The sequence below is a fragment of the Neomonachus schauinslandi genome, chromosome X (assembly GCF_002201575.2).
Source record: "Neomonachus schauinslandi chromosome X, ASM220157v2, whole genome shotgun sequence".
NCBI classification, from domain to species: domain Eukaryota; kingdom Metazoa; phylum Chordata; class Mammalia; order Carnivora; family Phocidae; genus Neomonachus; species Neomonachus schauinslandi.
Window position 1 is genome coordinate 40470676 of NC_058419.1, and position 23079 is coordinate 40493754.

The 23079-nt window shown below is 39.7% G+C and overlaps 1 protein-coding gene across 1 annotated transcript in view; it reads left to right on the forward strand.

The window, feature by feature from the left end:
• Window positions 1-73: 73 nt before the first annotated feature.
• Window positions 74-23079, forward strand: part of RBM41 (RNA binding motif protein 41) — a 53719-nt gene continuing 30713 nt past the window's right edge. The window contains exons 1-5 of the mRNA XM_021678199.2: window positions 74-83; window positions 3166-3282; window positions 3851-4043; window positions 4342-4546; window positions 6447-6518. Of these exons, the coding sequence (XP_021533874.1) occupies window positions 76-83; window positions 3166-3282; window positions 3851-4043; window positions 4342-4546; window positions 6447-6518 (595 nt within the window). The 5' untranslated portion in view covers window positions 74-75. The remainder of the gene's footprint in view (window positions 84-3165; window positions 3283-3850; window positions 4044-4341; window positions 4547-6446; window positions 6519-23079) is intronic.

Below are 23079 nucleotides of genomic sequence, written 5' to 3' on the forward strand. Positions count from 1 at the left end.
GTCGGCCGCACAGAGTTCTGGGACTTGAAGTCCGCGGCCTATTCATCCAAGTTAGAGATAGGGGCCTGTGGAAACATGAAGAGGTAAGGGCTTGTCTGAGAGCAGGCGGCGAAGGGAGCTCTCTTCTACCTTTTAACTTTGAAAATGGCTTTCATGATTTTGTGTTTGGGGTATGTCACGTTCTCGGGATGCGGTTTCGTGTGAGCGGGAAGACAAAGGAGGAGGGAGGAGGGGAGACGGGCTAGACAGGCCTGCGGGGCGAAGTTCAGGAAGGGCCGCCGCCGCCGGCTCCCGTAGGAATGCCTTACCCGCACGGGCATCTAGGCCACGGCGCCGGCCCCGGGAGCTGCACGGATGCCGTGGCTTCTTACTGCTTCAGACGGACCCACCCAGGTAAAAGGGTCTTGGCCGACTGATGCCCAGCGCCGGGAGAGACCCAGGCCAGCTCCTCCCCGTCCCGCCCTACCTCCACCTCATCCTCGGAAAGGGGCACAGGGTGGGCGCCTTTTTTGTTTTTGTTTTTCTTTGCAGTGTTTGTTTACTGAGGAAGACTTTCTCGGGCCCTGAGAGCGTGTAGCGCTTTCAGATCTTAACCTAAGCTACTGATACTTTGTTTCTAAAAATTTAGACGGAAAGTACAAAACGGGCTCAGTGTATCATAGGAAGAGAAAAGCACTGCTGTAAGGAGTTCCCCCTACCGGTGCTGCAGGAAATGGCAGTTTTAACTTGGCTGGTCATTGTTGAAAGCCTGAGCTTCACAGTTGTTGACAGTACACAATGGCTTTTTAAAGGATCTTCATTAAATTAGTTTTGGATTCACTGCAAAGTAGAATAATCACTCTGGAGTAGGGAGGTGCATTGAAAGTTCTGATATTATGCTCTCCTGTACTGTCAGTTTCTGCATCTTTTAAAAAACCGTTTCCCTGCCTCAAAATGACTTTTAAAACATGCTTATTGTGATATTTCATACATGCAAAATAATGTATATATACAGTTTAAAGAATAATAATAGACTCGGACCCACTACAGGCTTTAGAAATAGAACATTAGCAGTGTCTTAGAAGTCCCCTGTGTGCCCCTCCCTGATTGCTTCTCCTCCCTCCTTTCTCCCTGAGGGGACCACCGTCCAGAATTTGGCATTAATCATTCCCTTGCTTTTTTTTTTTTAAAAATAGGTCCACCACAGATGAATTTATCCCTAAACAAAATGTTGCTAGTGTTATCCATTTTTGAACTCTATATGAATGGACACATATTGTATGAATTTTTCTGCAACTTGCTTTTATTTCATTCAGCATTTCTTTTTTTTTTTTTTTTTTTAAAGATTTTATTTGATAGAGAGAGCACAAGCAGAGGGACAGAGAGGGAGAAGCAGGCTCCCCGCTGCGCGAGGAGTCCGATGTGGGACTCAATCCCAGGACCCTGGGATCATGACCTGGGCCGAAGGCAGCCGCTTAACAGACTGAGCCACCCAGGCGTCCCTCAGCATTTCTTTTTGAGATTCATGTGTACTAATGTAGTTAGCTATGGTTTTTCCTTTCAAAGCCACTTTAAACGTAGCAAGAACTTTCAGAATTTTAAATAATAAATACAAATTGAGATACTTAAAAGGAAGTTTTTTAAAACCCTGGGCCTAAGGATATTTTAAAGTTTTCTAAAAATAGGTCTCAGTCTTTCTAGAGCATGGGAATCTTGCTTATAATTATGAGAGATACATCATAACCCGAATAGTAGGGGATTTTTTTTATAAAGAAGGTATTTCATATTTGGTTTTCTCATGGAATTAACTCATTTTGTTTTTGTCTATTGTCACCTGTTGTTGCATGCTCTACTGGTCCTGCTATTTCTTTACACTCTAATAAGAGTTTTTCAGTTATTTAGGGTTGGGTAGCTTATAGCATTACCTAGATTTCTACAGAGTAGTGCCTTAGCTATAAAATGTCAAGATCCTCTTCCCATTTGTTTCTATACTCTCTTCTTTGGAAATCTCCTCCTCTTTTCACAGCTCCAGATTCTGCCAACACAGATGACTCGAGATTTCCATGTTCAGCCTCAGATTCTCATCTATACAATTCTTCCATCTCTTGCTTTCCTATTAGCCAATATCATTTACACTGTCACCTCAGACTCAATATGTCTTTGAAGTATTCTGATATTTTGTACTGGTGTTTCAGTTGTAATAGGTAGTTGACTCAGCATGGCTAAGACAATACTGACTTTCCTGTTCCCAAACCATTTATTCCACCTGGATCTTCCTCTTTCCTTCATTGGTACCATTATTCTCATAGTTACACAGCTTGAAATTTCAGGGTTATCTTTGACCTCTTCCTTACCCCTACCTTCAAAAGGCCTTGCTCATCTAACTCTTCCTTTCTGTTTCCACTATTACCACTCCAGTTTGGACTTCCATCACGTTATGCTTGATAAATTTAGAGTTTCCTAACTCATTCTTCTGGTTTCTTTCCTATGAATCTACAAGACATATTATAACCACATTCATTTTCCTAAACCATCATTTGCACTGTGTCACTTAACTGCCTAATAAATTGCTTTCTAATACCTATACATGAAGGTCCAGGCCCCTTAGTTGGAATATTTAAGGCCATTCATAATCTGTGTCTAATTACCCCCTCCAAGATAATCTCCTAGTGCTCTCATATGTGAATGCCAACTAAAGTGAACTTATTATGCCCCAGAACATATTTCTCTTTCTACTCAGTCTCCCTGTTCTATCCTTCATCATACCCAGTCCTTCAAATGCCAGTTTAAGAATTACCTTTCCAAAGTCTTCATTTACCACCCTAGCTCCCAATTCTCTCTTTTCTCTTCCTCCCTCTCTCCCCCTCCCTCCCTCTCTCTCTTCCCTCCTTCCCCGCACAGGCACACAACACAACAACACATACACACATACCCTAAATAAATTGCAGGCTTCTTAAGGATAGGGACTGTGTCTTGAATATCTTTGACTCCATCAGTACCTAGCACAGTGCATTGCGTGTAAGTAGGTATTTAGTAACTAGTTGTGGGATGAATGATAAAGGGCAACAAACAGAAAAGTGTCTTCAAACAAATGGTGTCACTACTGGTAGATAATATAGCTAAAGAATATGTTTTGAGATTGACTGTCTCTTCTACTTTCTGTATACATTCTTATATCTACTCCAGGGTAAATAGCTGTGTGAAGAGTGGTGAGCATGTCCTGGAGGAGTTGGAAACAGAAGGGGAGAGGCAGCTGAAAAGCCTCCTTCAGCATCAACTTGATACCTCTGTCTCCATTGAGGAGTAGGTATTGATTTTGCAAACAGGTAGAGTATCATAGACCCTCACCTCCAGGTGGCCGACTCCTCTTAAAGCCCGGATGAAACACTCCTCTCCCACCCCTCTTTCCTTGGCCAACATCTACTTATTAGGCAGCATTTTGCTTCTGTGTCTCTTACTCTGGGAAGCTTCCCATATCCCACTAAGTCTGGGCCAGTGCCTTTCCTATGTCTTCCCTTAACGTACATAGCACTTAAACCCAACAGGATCATTACCTGTTTACTTGCTTCTCTTCTACAAAAGCAGAAACCATTTTTATCTTTTTTTACTGTTAAATCCTTGGTACCTGGCCCAGTGTCTGAAGCATAGTAGGTACTCAGTAAATAAATATTTGATTCAGTCATTTATTGGTCCTGGGTGAGGGGAATAGCAATGGAATTCCATGTCATTGCAGTGATGCTACAGCCTAGAAATAGGACATGAGAGAGAAATTGCCAGTGCGTTTCATTGTGCCTCTTTTAATGGCGAGCCCTATTTCTGTAAATTGTGGTAACTTGAAGATATTCTTACTTGCTTCCTGCTTGTCTTGCAGATGTGTGTCTAAGAAAGAGAGTTTTGCTCCTGGTACTATGTACAAGCCCTTTGGGAAGGAAGCAGCTGGGACTATGACTTTGTCCCAGTTCCAGACACTGCATGAGAAGGACCAGGAAACTGCTTCTCTTAGGGAACTAGGGCTCAATGAAACAGAAATCTTGATCTGGAAGAGCCATGTTTCAGGTGAAAAGGTGAGTGGGGCCATTTTTTTTTTTTTTTTCTGAAGAATAAAGGGCGCGGTCACTTCCTTTGACACCGAGAACCTTTTCATTTTTAGTTCTTACAAAACTGAGCTCTGTATCTGAATTTTCTTTGGTTTCTGCGATAGGGACCTTGGTAAAGAGACACTCTTTCTTGACTTTTTGGCTAACACGTCTATGAATAGTCACCCCTGGTCCTTCACCAGCTTCTTTCTTATCTGAGGCATTAGATTATCACTTTCAGGCTATGTCGTCTATGATACATGCCATCTCATTTCTCTGGTTTCAGAGGACAAGACTGAGGGCAACCCCGGAAGCAATACAGAACCGTCTTCAAGATATTGAAGAAAGGATCTCGGAGCGTCAGCGCATCCTTTGCCTGCCACAGAGATTTGCCAAGAGCAAACAGCTGACCCGGCGAGAAATGGAAATAGAAAAGTCTTTATTTCAGGGAGCTGATCGGCACTCCTTCCTCAAGGCTCTTTATTACCAAGGTATGTGATCGCCAGTGACTTTGATGTGCTCTTTCACTGAGAGAAAGATTTAACAGCAGGACATTAAATATGAAGAGTTAGGGAAGGGAGTTGGGGAAAGACAAACGATCACTCTCCTTGAGGAATGTATATAGGTCCGTGATAGAGATGAATATGTAGTCAGTTGTGATACCACATGGAAATCACTGTTCCAGAGATGTGAATAAAATGCTAAGGGAGCACAGAACATAGAACATCGAAGCCTAGTTTGCAGGGGGAGTCAGGAGTTGACATTTGTACTAAGTCTTGACAGAGCAACAGTCATTTGTCAGGTAAATACGGGGCAGAGGGCATTACAGGTAGTAGGTGAACAGGAACAGGTTTGTGAAAGGACCTGGTGCATCTAGGGAACAGTAAGAAGTTCATTGTGGCAGGAAGTATAGGACACAGCAGGGGATGAGAGGGGGTGACACTGGAAAGGGAGGTGAGGCTAGATTGTGAAGGGTCTTTGGGCCGAACTGTAAATAAGCACAAAATATATAGATAGATGGTATGCATCTTAACCAGAAAGCACTGGTTTAACAGATAAGTTTTGCTAGGCACTGTGGGAGGTGTGCAGAAGTTTAGGAAATCGTTCCTGACTTTGTAGCAATTACAGTCTGGTTGGAAAGAGAACCATGTAACATTTAGTGACGACACTAGATGTAGTTGTTAAGTGCTGTAGGAGTTCAGAGGAGGGAAAGGCCACTGTGCATTGGCATGACTGAAGAAGGCCTCTCAGAGGAGGTAAGATTTCAATGTTCTTTTAATACTACCTATTCTATAGTAAGGAGAAGGAAAGGCAGTTCATTTGCAGCAGATGGTATGAGCACTATGGCGTGCTTGGGGCTGTTGTGAAAGACCAGGTTAGAAAGGTAGCTAAAAATTTTGAACTTTATTTGGTGGGTAGTAGAGACCTATACAGAGTTAGTTATTCAGTTAGTTTGGATATGGTGAAAGGATTCTGAGTCAGGAGTAACCTGAAAAGCAGTATTTGAAAATGATGAATCTGGTGGCCAAGAAAGAGGATGAGAGAGAGAAAGAACTGGAAGCAGGGAGAATGATTTAGGAGGCATTACAGTCGTATAGGCACGGAGGTCTAGACTAGAATGATGGCAGTGGTATCGGAAAGAGAAGTAGGTGTGGTTATAAGAGACATCACAAAGGAAGAACTGGTTAGACTTATTGACTGAGAATGAAGGAGGAGGGTCAAAGGAGAGGTCAGAGACAACCCAGATGTTTTCAAGTCTGTGTGACTTTCTAACAACTGGCAAAATTAAGAAAGTCTTTATGGGGGAGTTTCTGACAAAAGATGATAAGTTCAATTTGAAACATGTTGAATTGGTAAGAATGGCAGGATCATTAAACGCACATATTGAGGAGGCAGTAGGAAATGCAGCAGGGAAGCTCAGGAGAGAGGTCAGAGCTGGCTACATACACAGAAGTGGGAATCGTGGACACTCAGGTGGCAGGTAAAGCCGTGAGCATGAATGAATGCTTTGTTAGAGTCAGAGAGACCATAGACATGGAACAGCAGTGGTGAAGGAAGGAATAAAAGAACCAGTGAACAGCCTCTTGTGGAGAGACCTAGCATACTGATGAAGAGCATGGGCTCTGGAGGCAGACTGCTGGAAAAATCCTGGCTCCCCCACTTAACTAGCTTGTTATAAGATGTTGGGCAAGTTTCCACCCTACACTTCAATTTCTTCATCTTGTAAAATGAGACTATTAATAATACCTACATTATAGGGTTGTTAGGAGGATTAAGTGAGGTAATACATGTAAATCACTTAGAGCAGTACCTGGTATTTGGGCTGGGTGGGTGGTGTATGAATCTGTTCTGTTTCCTATCTTTGAAACTCCTTGCTTTAAACCTTCACAGCATACCACAAAAAGACAAGTGCAGACAAGTACATGACCTCAATGAAGAGGAAGATAAAATTAGGCACAAAAGGCAAGTCGAGAGTTTTCTTACAGTGTTAGATTTAGGAATGTAACAAAGGGTCCCAGACTTCTGAGTCGAGTGCTTATTTAATTCCATATTCAGTATATGACAATGTTTGTAGGAAATGATCCAGAGGGAGCAATGTATCCTGATAAAGAATATTAAAGGGAGGAGTTAGTAGAAGTTGTAAAACTTTTACATTTAGTGTTGTTGATTTTTTTCTCTCTCTACCTTTACGTTATTGTACCAGATATAAAATGACCTTAATGACTTTTAGATCCTATTTCACAACTAATTCTGAATATTTTTATTAATCACTAAAGTATAACTATTGATGATGATGATGATATAATAGCAATTTTTTCTTTTATTTTAAAAATGAACTTACAATAAAATTGCCTGTTTTTCTTTCTTTTTTTTCTTGGTGTACAATTCTATGAATTGTAAATCATGTAAATCATGTAGATTCATGTAACCACCACAATCAGGATAGAGAACAGCTCCATCACTCTAAAAATCCCTCATCCCATCCATTGATAGTCACCCCCAACTCCACCCATAATCTCTGGCAATCCCTGATTCGTTCTCCATCACTGTAGTTGTGTCTTTTAAAGAATGTCATAAAGATGGAATCATACAATACGTCATCTTCTAAGTGTGGCTTCTTTCATTTAGTATAATGCCTTGAGAGTCATCCAAGTTGTGTGTATCAATAGTTCATTCATTTTGCTGAGTAGCATTCCATTGTGCGGCTATTCCAAAGTTTGTTTATCCATCTACCCATTGAAGTGCATTTGGGCTGTTTCCAGGTTATGGTGACTGTGAATAATACTGATAATGAACATTTTTGTACAGGTTTTTGTGTGAACATAAATTTTTATTTCTCTAAGGTAAATATCTAGGAGTGGGATTACTGGGTCATATGGTAAGTGTCTGTTTAACTTTATAAGAAGCTGCCAAACCATTTTCCAGAGTGGCTGAACCATTTTGCATTCCCACCAGCAATGTATGAGAGTTCCAGTTGCTCTACATCTTTGTTGGCATTTGGTATTGTTGGTATTTATTTTAGTTCTTCTAGTAGCTGTGAAGTGGTATCTCATTGTAGTTTTAATTTGCTTTTCCTTAATAGCTAATGATGTTGAACATCTTTTCATGTGCTTATTTGCCATCCTTCTATCCTGTTTGCTGAAGTGTCTGTTCAAATCTTGTGCTGTTTTTTAATTGGGTTGTTTATTTTCTTTATGACTTTTGAGAGTTCTTTATATATTCTAAATGCAGTTCTCTGGTGGATATATGATTTGCAAATATTTTATCCCAGTCTGTAGCTTATCTCTTCATTCTCTTAACAGTGTCTTTTGCAGAACAGACTTTTTTTTTTTTTATCATGGTAAAATATACCTAACATAAAATTGACCATTTTAACCAAGTTTTCAGTGTACAATTCTGTGGCATTAAGTATATTCACATTGTTCTGCAACCATCATCGCTATCCATCTCCAGAACTTTTTCATCTTCCCAAACTGAAACTCTGTTCCCAGTAAACACCATTTCCCCTTATACTCCTCCCCTTTGCCCCTGGCAACCACCATTCCTTCTGTCTCTGTGAATTTGACTACTCTAGGTGCCTCATATAAGTGGAATCATACAGTATTTGGCCTTCTGTGTCTGGCTTATTTCACTTAATGTCTTCTAGGTCATCCATGTGTCAGAATTTCCTTCCTTCTTAAGGCTGAAGAATATTCCATTATATGTACGTACCACATTTTGTTTAGCCCTCCGTCTGTCAGTAGACACTTGTGTTGCTTCTACCTTTTGGCTGTTGTAAATAATGCTGCTATGAAACTGGATGTACACGTGTCTGCTCAAGTCTCTGCTTTCAGTTCTTTTGAGTATATACTCGTATGGTAATTCTGTGTGTAATCTTTTGAGGAACCCCCATACATACAGAGGCTGTATCATTTTACATGCCCACCAGCAATGAAGAAGGATTCCAATTTCCCCACACCCTTGTCGACACTTAATTTCTTTTCTTCTTTTTTGTGACAGCCATCCTAATGGGTGTGAAGTGGTATTTCATTGTGGTTTTTATTTGCATTTCCTTAATGACTAGTGATGTTGTGCATCTTTTTCATGTGCTTTTTGGCCATTTGTGTATCTTCTTTGGAGAAATGTCCATGTAAGTCCTTTGCCCATTATTTAAACTGGTTGTTTATTTATTGTTAAGTTGTAGGATTTTTTTTGTATATTCTAAATATTGATTCCCTCATCAGATAAATAATTTGCAAGTATTTCCCTTCATTTCATGAGTTGCCTTCTCACTCTGTTGATAGTGTCCTTTGATGCACAAAAGTTTACATTTTTGAAGAAGTCTAATTTGTCAGTTTTTTCTTTTGTTACTTGTGCTTTTGATGTTGTGGCCAATAAATCATTGCCAAATCTAATGTCATAAAAGCTTTCTCCTGTGTTATCTTCTGAGCGTTTTGTAGTTTTAGCTCTTATGTTTAGGTCTTTGATCCATCTTGAGTTAATTTTTTGTATATGTCATACGGTAAGGATCGAACTTTATTTTTTGCATGTTGATAATCCAGTTTTCCCAATACTACTTGTTGAAAAGACTGTCCTTTACCCATTGAATGTTCTTAGCATCCTCTCCAGAAATCATTTGACCATAAATATATGAGTCTGTTCCTAGGCTCTCCGTTCTATTCTATTGGTGTACATGTCTGTCTTTATGCCAGTGCCATGCACACTGTTTTAATGACCATAGATTTGTAGTAAGTTCTGAAGTCAGGAAGTGTGAGACCTCCAACTTTGTTCTTCTTTTTCAAGATTTTCACTATTTAGGAACGCTTGAGACACCATTTGATTTTTAGGATGGATTTTTCTATTTCTGGAAAAAAATGTCATTGGGATTTTGATAGGGATTATACTGAATCTGTATATCACTTTGGGTAGTATTGACATCTTAACAATATATTAAGTCTTCAGTTCATGAACATGGGATGTCTTTGCATTTATTTGTATCTTTAATTCTTCCAGCACCATTTTGTAGTTTTTAGTACACAAGTTTTTTGTCTCAGAGCAAATGTTTTAAAATTTTGATACAATCCAGTTATCCAATTATCAGGGTTTTTTTCTTTCATGCATTATGCTTTTTTTCCCATATCGAAGAACTCTTCGTCTGACAGCAGATTATGAATAAGATTTTTTCTTTAAACAGTTTTATGATTGTATATTTTACATTTAGATCTATGATCTATTTTGACTTGATGCTTATATAAAGTGTGGGGTTTAGGTTAAGGTTCACTTTTTTGCCTATGAATTTCCAATTGTTTCAGCACCATATGTTGAAGAGAGTATGTTTTCTCCATTTACTTGCCTTTGCATTTTTTGTCAGAAATAAATTGGCCATATGTTTGTGTTAATAACTAACTTCATAATAAATGGTGAAAGAGTGAAATATTTCCCCCAGTATCAGGAATAAGACAAAGATGTGCACTCTTGACAGTTCCATTCACAGTTGAATGAAATTAGAAATCAATAATGGACATTTAGAAAAGGTACAAATATGCAGAAATTGAACAGCACTCTACTGAATAACCAATGGATCAAAAAGAAGTCACAAGGGACATTAGAAAATACTTTGAGATGAATGAAAACAAAACATACCAAAACATATAATGCAGTAAAAGCAGTGCTTAGGGGATATTTATAGTTATAAATGCCCATATTAATAAAGAAGAAAGGTCTTAAATTAATAACCAAAAACTTTTCACCTTAAGAACTACAGAAATTTTTTTAAAAAACTAGAAAAATTTGTCCAAACCCTTAGACTGTGTAATGTCAAGAGTGAACCATACTGTAAACTATAAACTTTGGGTAATCATAATGGGTCAATGTAGATTCATTAATTGTAACAACTGTACCACTCTGATGGGGGATATTGATAATGGGGTAAGCCATACATGTGTGGGGATGGGGTTATGTGGGAAATCTGTGTACCTTCCCCTCAGTTCTGCTATGAACCTATAACTGCTCTAAAAACATTAAGTCCTAATAAAAAAAAGAAACTACAAAAAGAAGAGCAACATAAACCCACATCAAACTGAAGGAAGGAAATAATAAAGATTAGATAAAAAAAATTAAATAGAAAATTAAAAAAATATAGAAAACCGGCAAAACCAAAAGTTGGTCCTTTGGAAAGATCAACAAAATTCAGAATTCCTTAACTAGACTTACCAAGGAAATAAGAAAAAGGACAAATTTCTCATACCCTGCTCTACTTTGATTCTTTTTTGCATGGGACATCTTTTTCCATCCTTTTACTTTCAACTTTTTTAAAAATCTAAAGTGTATCTCTTTTTTTTTTAAAGATTTTATTTATTTATTTGAGAGTGAGAGAGACAGACAGAGATAGCGACAGAGATCACGAGCGAGCTGGGAGGAGAGGGAGAAGCAGGCTCCCCGCTGAGCAGGGAGCCCAACACGGGGCTCCATCCCAGGACCCAGGGATCATGACCTAAGCTGAAGGCAGATGCTTAACCGACTGAGCCACCTAGGCATCCCTCTCCTTCCTCCTTTGTACTATTATTGTCACACAAATTACATCTTTATAGATTTTAAGCTCATTAGCATAGTTTTATAATTATTACATTATGTAGTTATTTCCTAAGTCAGGACAAGAAAAAGAGTTACAAAGACAAATATATTTATACTGTCTTTTTTTATGTTTACCTATATGGTCAACTTTACTAGTGTTCTTTCTTTGAGTTAGTGAAGAGTGTCCATTTATTTCAGCCTGAAGTTTTTCTCATAGGGTAGGTCTTAATAGTGATGACTTCTTTTAGTCTATGCTTATCTTGGAATGTCTTAGTTTTCCCTTTAGTTTTATTTATTTTTTTTAAGGTTTTTTTTGTTATTTATTTATTTATTTGACAGAGAGAGAGCACAAGTAGGCAGAGGGAGAAGCAGGCTCCCCCCTGAAAAGAGAGCCCGTTTCGGGGCTTGATCCCAGGACCCTGGGATCATGACCTGAGCCGAAGGCAGACGCTTTACCTACTGAGCCACCCAGGTGCCCCTCTCCTTTAGTTTTAAAGTGTAGTTTTTTGCCAGACAGTGAAGTTTTTGGTTGGCAATCTTTTAGCCCACCAAATATATCATCTTACTGCCTTCTGGCGCCTGTAATTTCTGTTGAGCAGTCAACTGTTGATCTTACTTAGGACTCCTTGTCCATGATGAGTCTCTTCTCTCTTGCTACAGTCAGCATTCAATCTTCATCTTTTGCTTTTGACAATTTGGCTACATGTCTGGATGTCTCTTGGACAAACTCCAAGTAGGTCCCTTGAGTTTGTCCTACTTGGATTCTATCAAGGTTCTGTAATGTGTAGATTAAAGTTTTTCATCAATTTGAAGAAGTTTTCAGGCATTAGTTCTTCAAATATTATTTGTGCTCCTTCTTCTTCTGAGATTTCCATTATGCATATATTGGTATGCTTGATGTTTGCCCACAGGTCTCTGAGGCTGTGACCTTTTTTCTTTATTCTTTCTTCTTTTTGCTCCTCAGATTGAGTAATCTGTAAATGAGTATTCGACATATCTTCAAGTTTGCTGATTCTTCTGTCAGTCCAGATCTTCTGTTGAGCCCCTCTAGTAATAGTTTTCATTTCAGTTATTGTACTTTTCAACTCCAGAATTTTTATTTTGTTCTTTATTATACTTTCTGTCTCTTTATTTTTATTTCCTATTTGGTAAGGCATTCTAAAACATTCTTTTAGTTCTTTATACATGGTTTTCTTTAACTGTTTGAAGAACTTACAATAACTGATTAAAAGTTTTGTCTGAGAAGCCCAGTGTGCTTTCTTAGGAAAGTTTCTATTGACTGTTTCTTTTTTCCTGTGTATGGGCCCTATTCTTCTTTTCTTTCCTTTTTTTTCAACGTCTTTGTCTTAATCAGCTCAGGCTGCTATAACAAAGAACCATCAACTGGGTAGTTTATAAACAACAGATTTATTTCTCACAGTTCTAGAGGCTGGAAGTCTGAGATCAGGGTTCCAGTATGATCAGGTTTTGGTGAGAGCCCTCTTTTGGGTTGCACACTACTAACTTCTTATCACATGTCAGAGAGCAGGGAGAGGAAGCAAGCTCTCTCATGACTTCTGTAAGGGTACTGCTCCCATTCCTGAGGGCTTCGCCCTCATGACCTCATCTAATCCCAGTTACCTTCCAAAGGTCCTCACTTCCTATTACCATCACATCACCAGTAGGGTTTCAACATACGAATTGGGGCGGGGGGCACAGATATTTAGTCCATAACAGTCTTATAATTTTTTGTGTTGCAAATGAGACATTTAAAATAATGTAATGTGGGGGTGCCTGGGTGACTTAGTCGGTTAAGCACTGCCTTCAGCTCAGGTGATGATCTCAGGGTCCTGGGATTGAGCCTCACGTCGGGCTCCCTGCTCAGTGGGGAGCCTGCTTCTCCCTCTCCCTTTGTCCCTCCCCCCGCTGCTCATGTTCTCTCTCTCTCAAATAAATAAAATAAAATCTTTAAAAACATAATGTAATGTGACAGCTCTGAAAATCATTCTCTCCCACACACCCAGGGTTTATTTTATTGTTCTTGCTATTTGTATAGTGACTGTCCTAGACTAATTCTGTAAATTTGAATTCTTTGTCATGTGCAGCCGCTGAAGTCTGTTCAGTTAGCAGAGTGGTCCACTAATGCTTGGAGGAAGTTTTCCTTAAATACCTTGAACCAGAAGTTCTACCAGCCTTTGTTGAAGGGGTGTGTGTGTGTGTGTGTGTGTGTGTGTGTGTGTGTGTGTGTGTGCGTGTGCGTGTGCGTGTGCGTGTGCGTGTGCGTGCGCGTGCGTGTGCGTGTGTGTGTGTGTGTTGGGTCACTCCTTCAGTGCCCAGGCAGGCAGTTTGCAACTGTGCCTTGGACTTCACTTCCTGCTTGTTCAGAGCCTCAAGGTCAGCCAGAGGTGAGAGATTAGTGACTTCTCAGGCTCTTAACTTTCCTGGGCATACGCATAGTCCAGCACATGTTTGTTACCTTCTAGAGTCCCAGGAGTATGTCTGAACTTTTCAAACCCCTGACGGACATTTCATTCCCTAGTTTTCTTTTTTTATAAGAATGCCTAACATGCGATCTACCCACTTAACAAATTTTTGAGTGTACAAAACAGTATTATTAACTATAGGCACAATGTTCTACAATAGGTCTCTAGAACTTAGTCATTTTGCATAGCTGAAACTTTATAACCTTTGAATAATAACTCCCCATTTTCCCCTTCCCCCAGCCCCTGGCAACCACCATTATATTCTCTGCTTCTTTGTGTTTGTTTAGTTTATATACCTTACATGAGTTGTTTCATGCAGTATTTGTCCTTTTGTGACTGGCTTATTTCACTTAGCATAATGTGTTCAAGGTTAATCTGTGTTGGCAGGATTTTCTTCCTTTTTTAAGGCTGAATAATACCCCACTGTATGTATATACCACATTTTCTTCATTCATTCATGGACATTGAGGTTGTTTCCACATCCTGGCTGTCATGAACAGTGCTGCGATGAATATGTAAGTGCAGATATCTCTTGCAGGCTCTGATTTCAGTTCTTTGAATAAATACTCAGAAGTGGAGTTGTTTTATCACATGGTATTTCTATTTTTAATCTTGAAACCCTTTTGCAGAAGCTCCATACTGTTCTCTGTGGTAGTTACACCATTTTACATTCCCACCGAAAGTGTACAAAGGTTCCAGTTTGTCCAGATCCTCACTGACACTTGTTATATTTTGGTTTCTTTGATGTTAGCCATCCTAACAGGTGTGAGGTGATATCTCATTGTGGTTTTGATTGGCATTTCCCTGATGATGAATGACGTTGAGCACCTTTTCATACACTGTTGGCCATCTGTATGTCTTCTTTGGAGAAATGTCTATACAAATACTTTGCACATTTTTTAGTCAGGTTTTATTTTTAGTTTTTAAATTATTTTTTTAAAATTTGAATTCCAGGGGTGCCTGGGTGGCCCAGTTGATTAAGTGTCTAACCCTAGCTTTTGGCTCAGGTTGTAATCTCCTGGGTTGTGAGATTGAGCCCTGCATTGGGCTTTGTGCTCAGTGGGGAGTCTGCTTGAAGAGTCTCTCCCTCTGCCCCTCCCCCCATTCACGCTTTCTCTCTGTCTCTCTCTCTCAAATAAATAAATAAATCTTAAAATTTTTGAATTCCAGTATGGTTAACATACAGTGTTATATTAGTTTCATAGGTTTTGTTTTTATGGCATTGAGTTGGAGGAGTTCTCTATGCATTTTGGATATTAACCCCTTATTGGATGTATGGTCTACAGATATTTTTTCCCATGCCGTAGTCGCCTTTTCACTCTGTTAATTGTGTCTTTTGCTATGCAGAAGGTTTTTAGTTTGATATAGTTCCACTTTCTATTTTCGCTTTTGTTGCCTGCGCTTCTGGAGTTATATTTAAGAAATCATCGCCAATACCAATGTCAAGTGGATTTTCCTCTGTGTTTTCTTTTAGGAGTTTTAGAGTTTCAGGTCTTCTTTTTAAGCCTTTAATCCATTTTTAATTGACTTTCGTGACTGGTATAAAATAAGGGTCCCATTTCATTCTTCTCCACGTAAAGATTCAGTTTTCTAGCATCATCTGTTGAAGAGACTATCCTTTCTCCATTGTGTATTCCTGTCGTTCTTGCCAAAAACCAAGTTGACCATGTATCTGGGCTTTCTATTCTGTTCCACTGTCTGTATGTCTGTCTTTATGCTAGTATCATAGTGTTTTCATTGCTGTAGCTTTGTAGTATATTTTGAAACCCATAAGTGTATGCTCATTCCTATGTCTTCTTTTAATTTTTTTGTCATTCTCTTGTTAGCCCCAACTGGTAATGCTGTCTCAAGCAGCTACAGTGTTAACCCTCACCAGTTGGTTTTGACAAATGCCTTAAGGCTGGGCTGTTCTACAGAGTGGGATATGAACCAAGTCAAAGACAAGCCCTAGGGTTGTAGCTTTTCAATGAAGTACTAGGCTGGTCAAGCAGTGACAGTTCTCTTAGGATGGGGCTTTTGGTGCACTCCAGAACTGCTCTACTTCCTATAATATCAGCTAGGCTGCTGTTTTATTTAAAACTACCACAGTTGCAAGATTGTTGGTTTTCAAGGCTACTGCAAAGTTGGAGAGAGGGAAACATGATTACGAGAAGCTGAAATACAATAAATCTTACTATAGTCTTAGTGAGACTCAGCTGTTTTTCTTGAATAACTGTTCCTCCTATTGTTGTATGCCTCTATTTAATTTCCAGACTTATCAAAATTTAATTTTTAATGAGTTTTGCTTTTTATGGAAGAGCGGATTTTCAAGGTCCTTACTCCAACATTCTAGAACTACTTTCTCTCCATTTTACTTTTATCCTATCTATATTATTATATTTGAAAGTGAGTTTCATATTTTTTTAAAAAATGAGTTTCTTATAGAATGTAGTTGGGTTGTTTTTTCCCACTTTTTTATTGTGTTATGATTGACATAGCATTAAACTCACTCATTTTAAATGTACAATTCAGTGACTTATAGTAAATTTACAGATTTGGTCAGCCATCATCACAGTCTAGTCTTAGAACATGCCCATCACCCGAGAGATGGTTCTCAGTCCCTTTTTCTTCTCCCAGCCCAGATAGCAACTATTCTATTGTCCCTCTCTATGGATTTGCCTATTCTGGACATTTCATTATAAATGGGACTATATAACATGTGGCCTTCTTTAACTTACTTAACACAGTGTTTTAATTATTCCTAGAACTAGTACTCTTCCCAGAACTGAGGGATTTCCTAGTACTGAAGGATTTGTATGCAAGCTGAGCACATCTTCCATAGTCAGCCAAGCAGATTACAACTCCATTTTAGCCCTCACTTCCTGCTTGTGCAGAGACTTAAGATTAGTCAGAGGTAAGACCTTAGGTTTTTTTCTAGTCTTTCCTGAACATGCATACAACTTCGGCCATGAGGACAGGCCTGTGCACATGTGTGGCCTTCTAGATTCCTGGGAGTATGTTAGAGCTTTTCAGTGCCCTCTAAGGACATTTCATCCCCCAAGATTTCCTTCTAGGCTTTTTGGTTAACCTATTGTTTATCCCAACTCCACTACCTCAGGCAGGGGAAGAATTCACCAACTGCCTCTGATTATTTTTTTAAAGGTTTTATTTATTTATTTGTCGGAGAGAGAGAGCAGGAGAGAGAGAGCACAAGCAGGGGGAGGGGCAGGCAGTGGGAGACGCAGGCTCCCCGCTGAGCAGGGAGCCCAACGCGGGACTGGATCCCAGGACCCTGGGATCATGACGCGAGCTGAAGGCAGATGCTTAACTGACTGAGCCACCCAAACATCCCCTTCCTCTGATTATTTTTGACAAAAGTTCTCGGGAAGAAGGCTCTTAGCACTGGGTGGTGAGCTTTGAGTTACATCATGGAGAGCGTTGCCTGTGGAATCTTCCAGGGAACCACTAGAAAGGCCACCTAGATGACTGTTCTCTGACAATAGTGCTTTGAAGAAACTCCAGCCTCGTTCTTCCCTCTCTGGTAGCTGCCAGGCTGCTGGTTTTCACTGTGATTTCAGGTTGTTGGTTTTCAAGGTTACCACAGACCTGGGAGAAATGGATGAGAAAAGGGCTAGTTAAAATGCTACAAAATTTATTATTCTTATTGAGATTTAGCTATTTTTATTGAATAAATATTTCCCAGATTGCTGCAGGCCTTTGGTTAATTGTTCCAGAGTTCTGGAGAAGCTGATCCTGACAGTTTTTGCCAGTGTTCTCATTGCTTTTATGGAGGAGAGAATTTCAAGAGGTCCGTACTCTGCCATTTGCACTGATGTCACCTCTCTTAACAGTATCTTCTGAAGCTTGAAAGTTTGTGATTTTGGCGAAGTCAAATTTACTTTTTTTCATGATTTCTGCTTTTGGTCCTATAACTAAGATTTCTTTTTAACCCAAGGTTGCAAAGATTTTCTCATATGTATTCTTTTGCAGAACTTATAGTTTTAGCTTGTACATTTAGGTCTATGAACCATTTTGAATTAATTGCTGGATTACACGTAATGTAAAGTTAGGGTTGCTTTAGTCTGTTTGCATATGGATAGGCAATTGTCCTAACACCTTTAGTTGAAAAGACTACCCTTTCCCAATTAAACTGTCTTAGTACTTTTGTGGAAAACCAGTGGACTATAAATACAAGGGTTTTTAAATGCTCTCTCCTTATTACTCTACTCTTTTTTTTTCTTTCTATTTACTTTTCAGCAATCTAATCATGCTGCGTTTGGGCATGGGTTCTTTATTATTTCAAATTCTCACCTATTCCACCTGCTACTATGTACTTTTTGCAGTCTTCAAATGTTCCATGAATTCTCACCAGGTTTTAGAATTGTATTCAGTGGGAGAGGCAGGGATGAAGTATGCTTACTTCTTACATGGAAACAGAATTCCTAATAGCTAATAATTTTTGAGGGCTTATTTGTACTAGTCCTTGTGCTAAGTAAGCATTTTCTGTGTTTGCTCATTTAACCTTTATAATAACCCTACAAGATAGTGGCAGTATTATACCCATTTTACAGATAACGAAATTGAGCTTCTGAGGAGGTAGGCTACTTTCTCAAGGTCAACTAAGTGGCCATGCTAGGACTTAAATCTAGGTCTGTTCTTACATGAACATCAGTGGTCTTGATCATAGCATTTGTATATGGGATTTGAGAAGATTTTTTGGTTTATTAAGTGTGATTTTGCTATATCTTTTTTTAAAAGGTTTTATTTATTTATTTGACAGAGAGGGCGAGACAACACAAGCAGGGAGAGTGGCAGAGAGAGAGGGAGAAGGAGCTGAGTAAGGAGCCTGATGTGGGACTTCATCCCAGGACCCTGGGATCATGACCCGAGCTGAAGGCAGATGCACAACCAACTGAGCCACCCAGGCACCCCTGATTTCGCTATATCTTGAGATGAACATTTTTGGGGGAGTAAAACATATCCCATCTTCTAACCTTAAATCAGTGGGAAAACAGACATTATCTCTAGAAATAAACTTCCCCTGAAATCTTAAGCCCCAGTATATTACCCTGACCACAACCTTTTTCTTATACTTCTGGCCCTTGCAACTCTCTTACAGCCATTATTCCATCTCTTCAACCCTGTTGAAATGTCCAGTTCCTTGACCTTTTTATTTTCTCCCAATCTGCCATCCCCTTCCTGTCTCCTTTTCCTTCCACATCTTACTTAGACTCCATCACCCATTATTTACTCATGTTCTTGCCAGTGAAGCATTCTTTTTGTTTCCTTGTCTGTGTGCCATACCTACCCGGCAAAACCTCAACCCTGAATCAATCCAACTAATTGCCTTCTTTATTTCTGCAGGATAGTTTTTGAGCATTACTAGAGAACAATCATATAATTTTGCTGATAATGCCTCTACAGTTTCCTCATGTCTGGTCTTGTCTAGAGCCTTGTTCCTCGTTCAGCAGTCTGTCTCCTGGTCCCTTGTCAGCTCTCCATTTCATTCCTTCCTCTTTTAGATCTTCATTATTCTTTCCATCCTACTGTTTGATTATTTTTAGCAGATAGGCTTCCTGTTTCAAAGGAAACATTGTCATTGACAAGAGCCTTCATCTGCTTTCTGCCTGACTCTGCTAATTCTGCATCCTGAGTCTTATTTTCTTCCAACTCAGCTCAGTGGTAGGTATATCCTTCATGCCTGAAGTTAATCTTTACACCTTTGTGCTGGATCCTAGCCCTGTTATCTCCCCAGGGACCTCAGTCAGTTATCCCCAGTATTGCTTCTTTCCTTTCAGGATTTTTTAAAAAAAGATTTTATTTATTTATTTGACACAGAGAGAGAGAGAGAGAGCACAAGCAGGGGGAGTGGCAGGCAGAGGGAGAGGGAGAAGCAGGCTTCCTGCTGAGTGAGGAGCCCGAAGTGGGGCTCAATCCTAGGACCCTGGGATCATGACCTGAGCTGAAGGCAGACACCCAACTGACTGAGCCACCCAGGGGCCCCTCCTTTCAGGATTTTAACATGCTTTTTACTACTTGCCAGTTTCTGTAGTGTGCACAGTCCTACCATGAATTATCTTTAAAAAATGATAAAGACAAAAAATGCCCTTCAGTTGTTTAGCTACTTGAGCAAACAGTATGTTTAGATTCTCTCCCTTCACTGTAACCATAATAAGTAGCACTTGATTTAAAAAATGAAATATCAGAATGATAGAAGTAAGTGCATATGTCAGTATTTTTTTGATATCCGTATAGGAAGTGATGTTTCCCCAGTTTTTAATGAAAATTTTCAAACACACAGAAAGGTTGAAAGAATTTTATCTCAAATACCCATTATATCACCAACTAGATTCTACCATTAATATTTTATTTTATCACATACCTATCCCTGCACTCATCTATCAATCCATCTTATTTTATTGATGTATTTAAAATAAATTGCCAATGTAAATGCATATCCCCCTAAATACTTCAGCATGCATATTGTTAGCTAGAATTAAATATTTCAATTTTTTCTTTTGATGTAAAATTTGCATGCCATAAAATGCATGAATTTTGTGTTCATTTGCGAACTTTTAACCAGTGTATACATTTTTGTAGTGATGTGTTGGTAAATGTTTAACAGCTGGCTCTCCAGAAAGTAAAAGGGCTCTGATTTGTATCATTTGCCAGTTTCCATGGTGTACATACTTGCACCGTGGCAAATTTCAAGCTACCGAAGTGTTATCACTGAACGTGGAGTCTGGAAAATTTGTGTATAATCAATGGGCCATTTCTAGCATACCATTGCATCTGTGTAACCTAATCCATAGAAGATTCCACCATTCCAGAAAGTTTTATCATACTTCTTGTCAGCGATTTCCCAGAGGCAACTGGTGTTTTGGTTTTTTTCCACTATAGATTAGTTTTTCCTGTCCTAGAACTTCAGATAACTGAAATGCTATCCTTTGTATTCTTTCTGTAAGGCTTCCTTAACTGAGCATATGTTTTTTAGATTCATTCCTGTATGTGTATGTCAATCGTTTTTCCTTCTCTCTGCAACAAAATTTCTTAGAAGAATTTTCTAACATCACTGGATTCTTTTTCTAGGACTGCCTTAACAAATGACCACAAATCTAGTGGCTTAGAACGACAGAAATTTATTCTCTCACTGTGGTGAGAAGTCTGAAATCAAGGTGTTGGCAGGGCCATACTCTTTCTGAAGGTCTCTAGAAGGCTTCCTTATATCTTCTGGCTTCTGGCATTTGCCAGCATTCCTTGGTGTTATAGCTAGCTGCATCATTCCAGTCTCTGCCTCCATCATCACATGGCGGTCTCAGTGTGTGTCTGTGTCCCTGTGCCTTCGCTTGGCCTTCTTATTAGCACATACGTCATTTGATTTAGGGCCCACCTTAATTCAGTGTAGTGTCATCCTAACTCATGACATCTGCCAAGACTCTCTTTCCAAATAAAGTCATGTCTGAGGCTCGGGATGGACATGAATTTTGAGGGTACACTATTCAACCCAGTATAGTCTGCCCTCTGGCCTCCAAATAGTCAAATCCATCTCACACGCAAACTACACTGACCCCGTTACAATATTCACAAAAGTCTTAACCTATTCCAGCATCAAGTCTAAGTCCCAAAGCTCATCTAAATATCAACTCAAAAAGTCTCAAGTGTCATTATCTAAATAATCAAAACCAGGTGTCAGCTAGGCCCTGAGTATGTTCCACCCTAAGGCAAAATTCCTTTCTGTCCAGAGACATGTGAAACCAAATTATCTGCTTCCAAAATACAATGGTGAGACAGGCATAGGATAGGCATTCCTGCTCTGAAAGGGCAGAAAGGAAGGAATAAAGGGGTTACTGGTCTAAAGCAAGTTAACCGCCCAGCAGGGAAAATTCTGTTAGGTCTCAGAGCCTGAGAGTCATGCTCTGGGCTCAGTGCTCTCCCCTCTGGCCCCCAGGGGTGGTCTTGTTCTCTCGGTCCTCTGGGATAGCCCCACCTTCTCAGCCTACCAGGGTAGCTGCAGCCCCACCCTCACTGGCTTTTGCATCTGTGGTTTTGCCTTCCCAGTCATCCTTCATTTTGTCCTGTCTTTGTCACTTTCACACCAGGCTGGCACTATTTCTTCTGGTATACAATTCTCTAAAAACCTTGTTGGTCTCTGGGCGCCTGGGTGGCTCAGTTGGTTAAGCGACTGCCTTCGGCTCAGGTCATGATCCTGGAGTCCCTGGATCGAGTCCCGCATCGGGCTCCCTGCTCGGCAGGGAGTCTGCTTCTCCCTCTGACCCTCCCAACACTCCCCCCTCTCATGTGCTCTCTCTCTCTCAAATAAATAAATAAAATCTTTTAAAAAAAAAACCTTGTTGGCCTCATGCCTGTCAAGAGACCCATATAATCAGTTATAAGGGTTTTCCACAGGTCCTTTCTGGATAAGCCCTCCTTTCTTCTTGGCTTCTGCTGAGATGGTTGATTGCATCCATGAGTCACACACCTAATCTCTTCAGTGAAAGTCTGTCCAGCCACACCATTGGCCCTGTTTCCAGAGCACATTGTTTAGATACACTGAGAATTCCCTAGATCATCAAGTGCTGGTTTCTTTTTTTCACAGATCCTTCCTCAATTTATCTCTCTTTTCTCTTCATTTTATTGTAAGCACCAAAGAGAAATCAGGCTGCATCTTCCACACTTTGCTGGGAAATCTCCTTAGCTAAATATCCACTTATAAGTTAAGCCCACCCAACAGCAAAACTCCATTCAGCCAAGTTTCTGCCACTTGATGACAAAGATTGCCTTTCTTCCAGCATCCAATAACATGTTCATCATTTCCTTCTAATGCCTCACCATAAGTATATTTTCTAATGTTCGTATCTCTAGCAGTATTCTATTCATGATGATATATATATTCTCTAAGATGATAGAAGCTTTCTCTACTGTTCTCTTTGCCTTTGAGCACTCACCAGAACTGCTATTTACACTCATATTTCTACCAACAGTCTCTTCAAGGTAACCAATCTTTTGCTGTGAAGCAATTCAAAAATTCTTCCAGCCTCTGCCTATTGCCCATTTCCAAAGCCAAATACATTCCAAAACAAATACATTTTTAGGTATTTGATATAGCAGCACCCCGTTTCCCAGTACAAAATCTGTATTAATTCCCTAGGGCTGCTGTAACAAAGTACCATAAACTAGGTGACTTAAAACAACAGAAATTTATTCTCTCACAGTTCTGGAGGCTAGAAGTTCAAATCTAGATATTGACAGGGTTGGTTCTTCTGGAGACTCTGAGGAGGAATCTGTTCCATGCCTCTCTCCTAGCTTCTAGTGGTTGCTGGCTATCCTTGCCTTGTACATACATCACTCCAATCTCTGCTTCTACCATTATGTGACATGTATGTCTGTGTGTCTGTGTTTCCACGTGGCCTTCTTAAAAAGACACCAGTCGTTGGATTTAGGGCCCACTCTAATCCAGTATGACCTCATCTTACCTAACTGTATCTGCAAATATGCTATTTCCAAATAAGGTTACATTCTGAGGTTCTGGA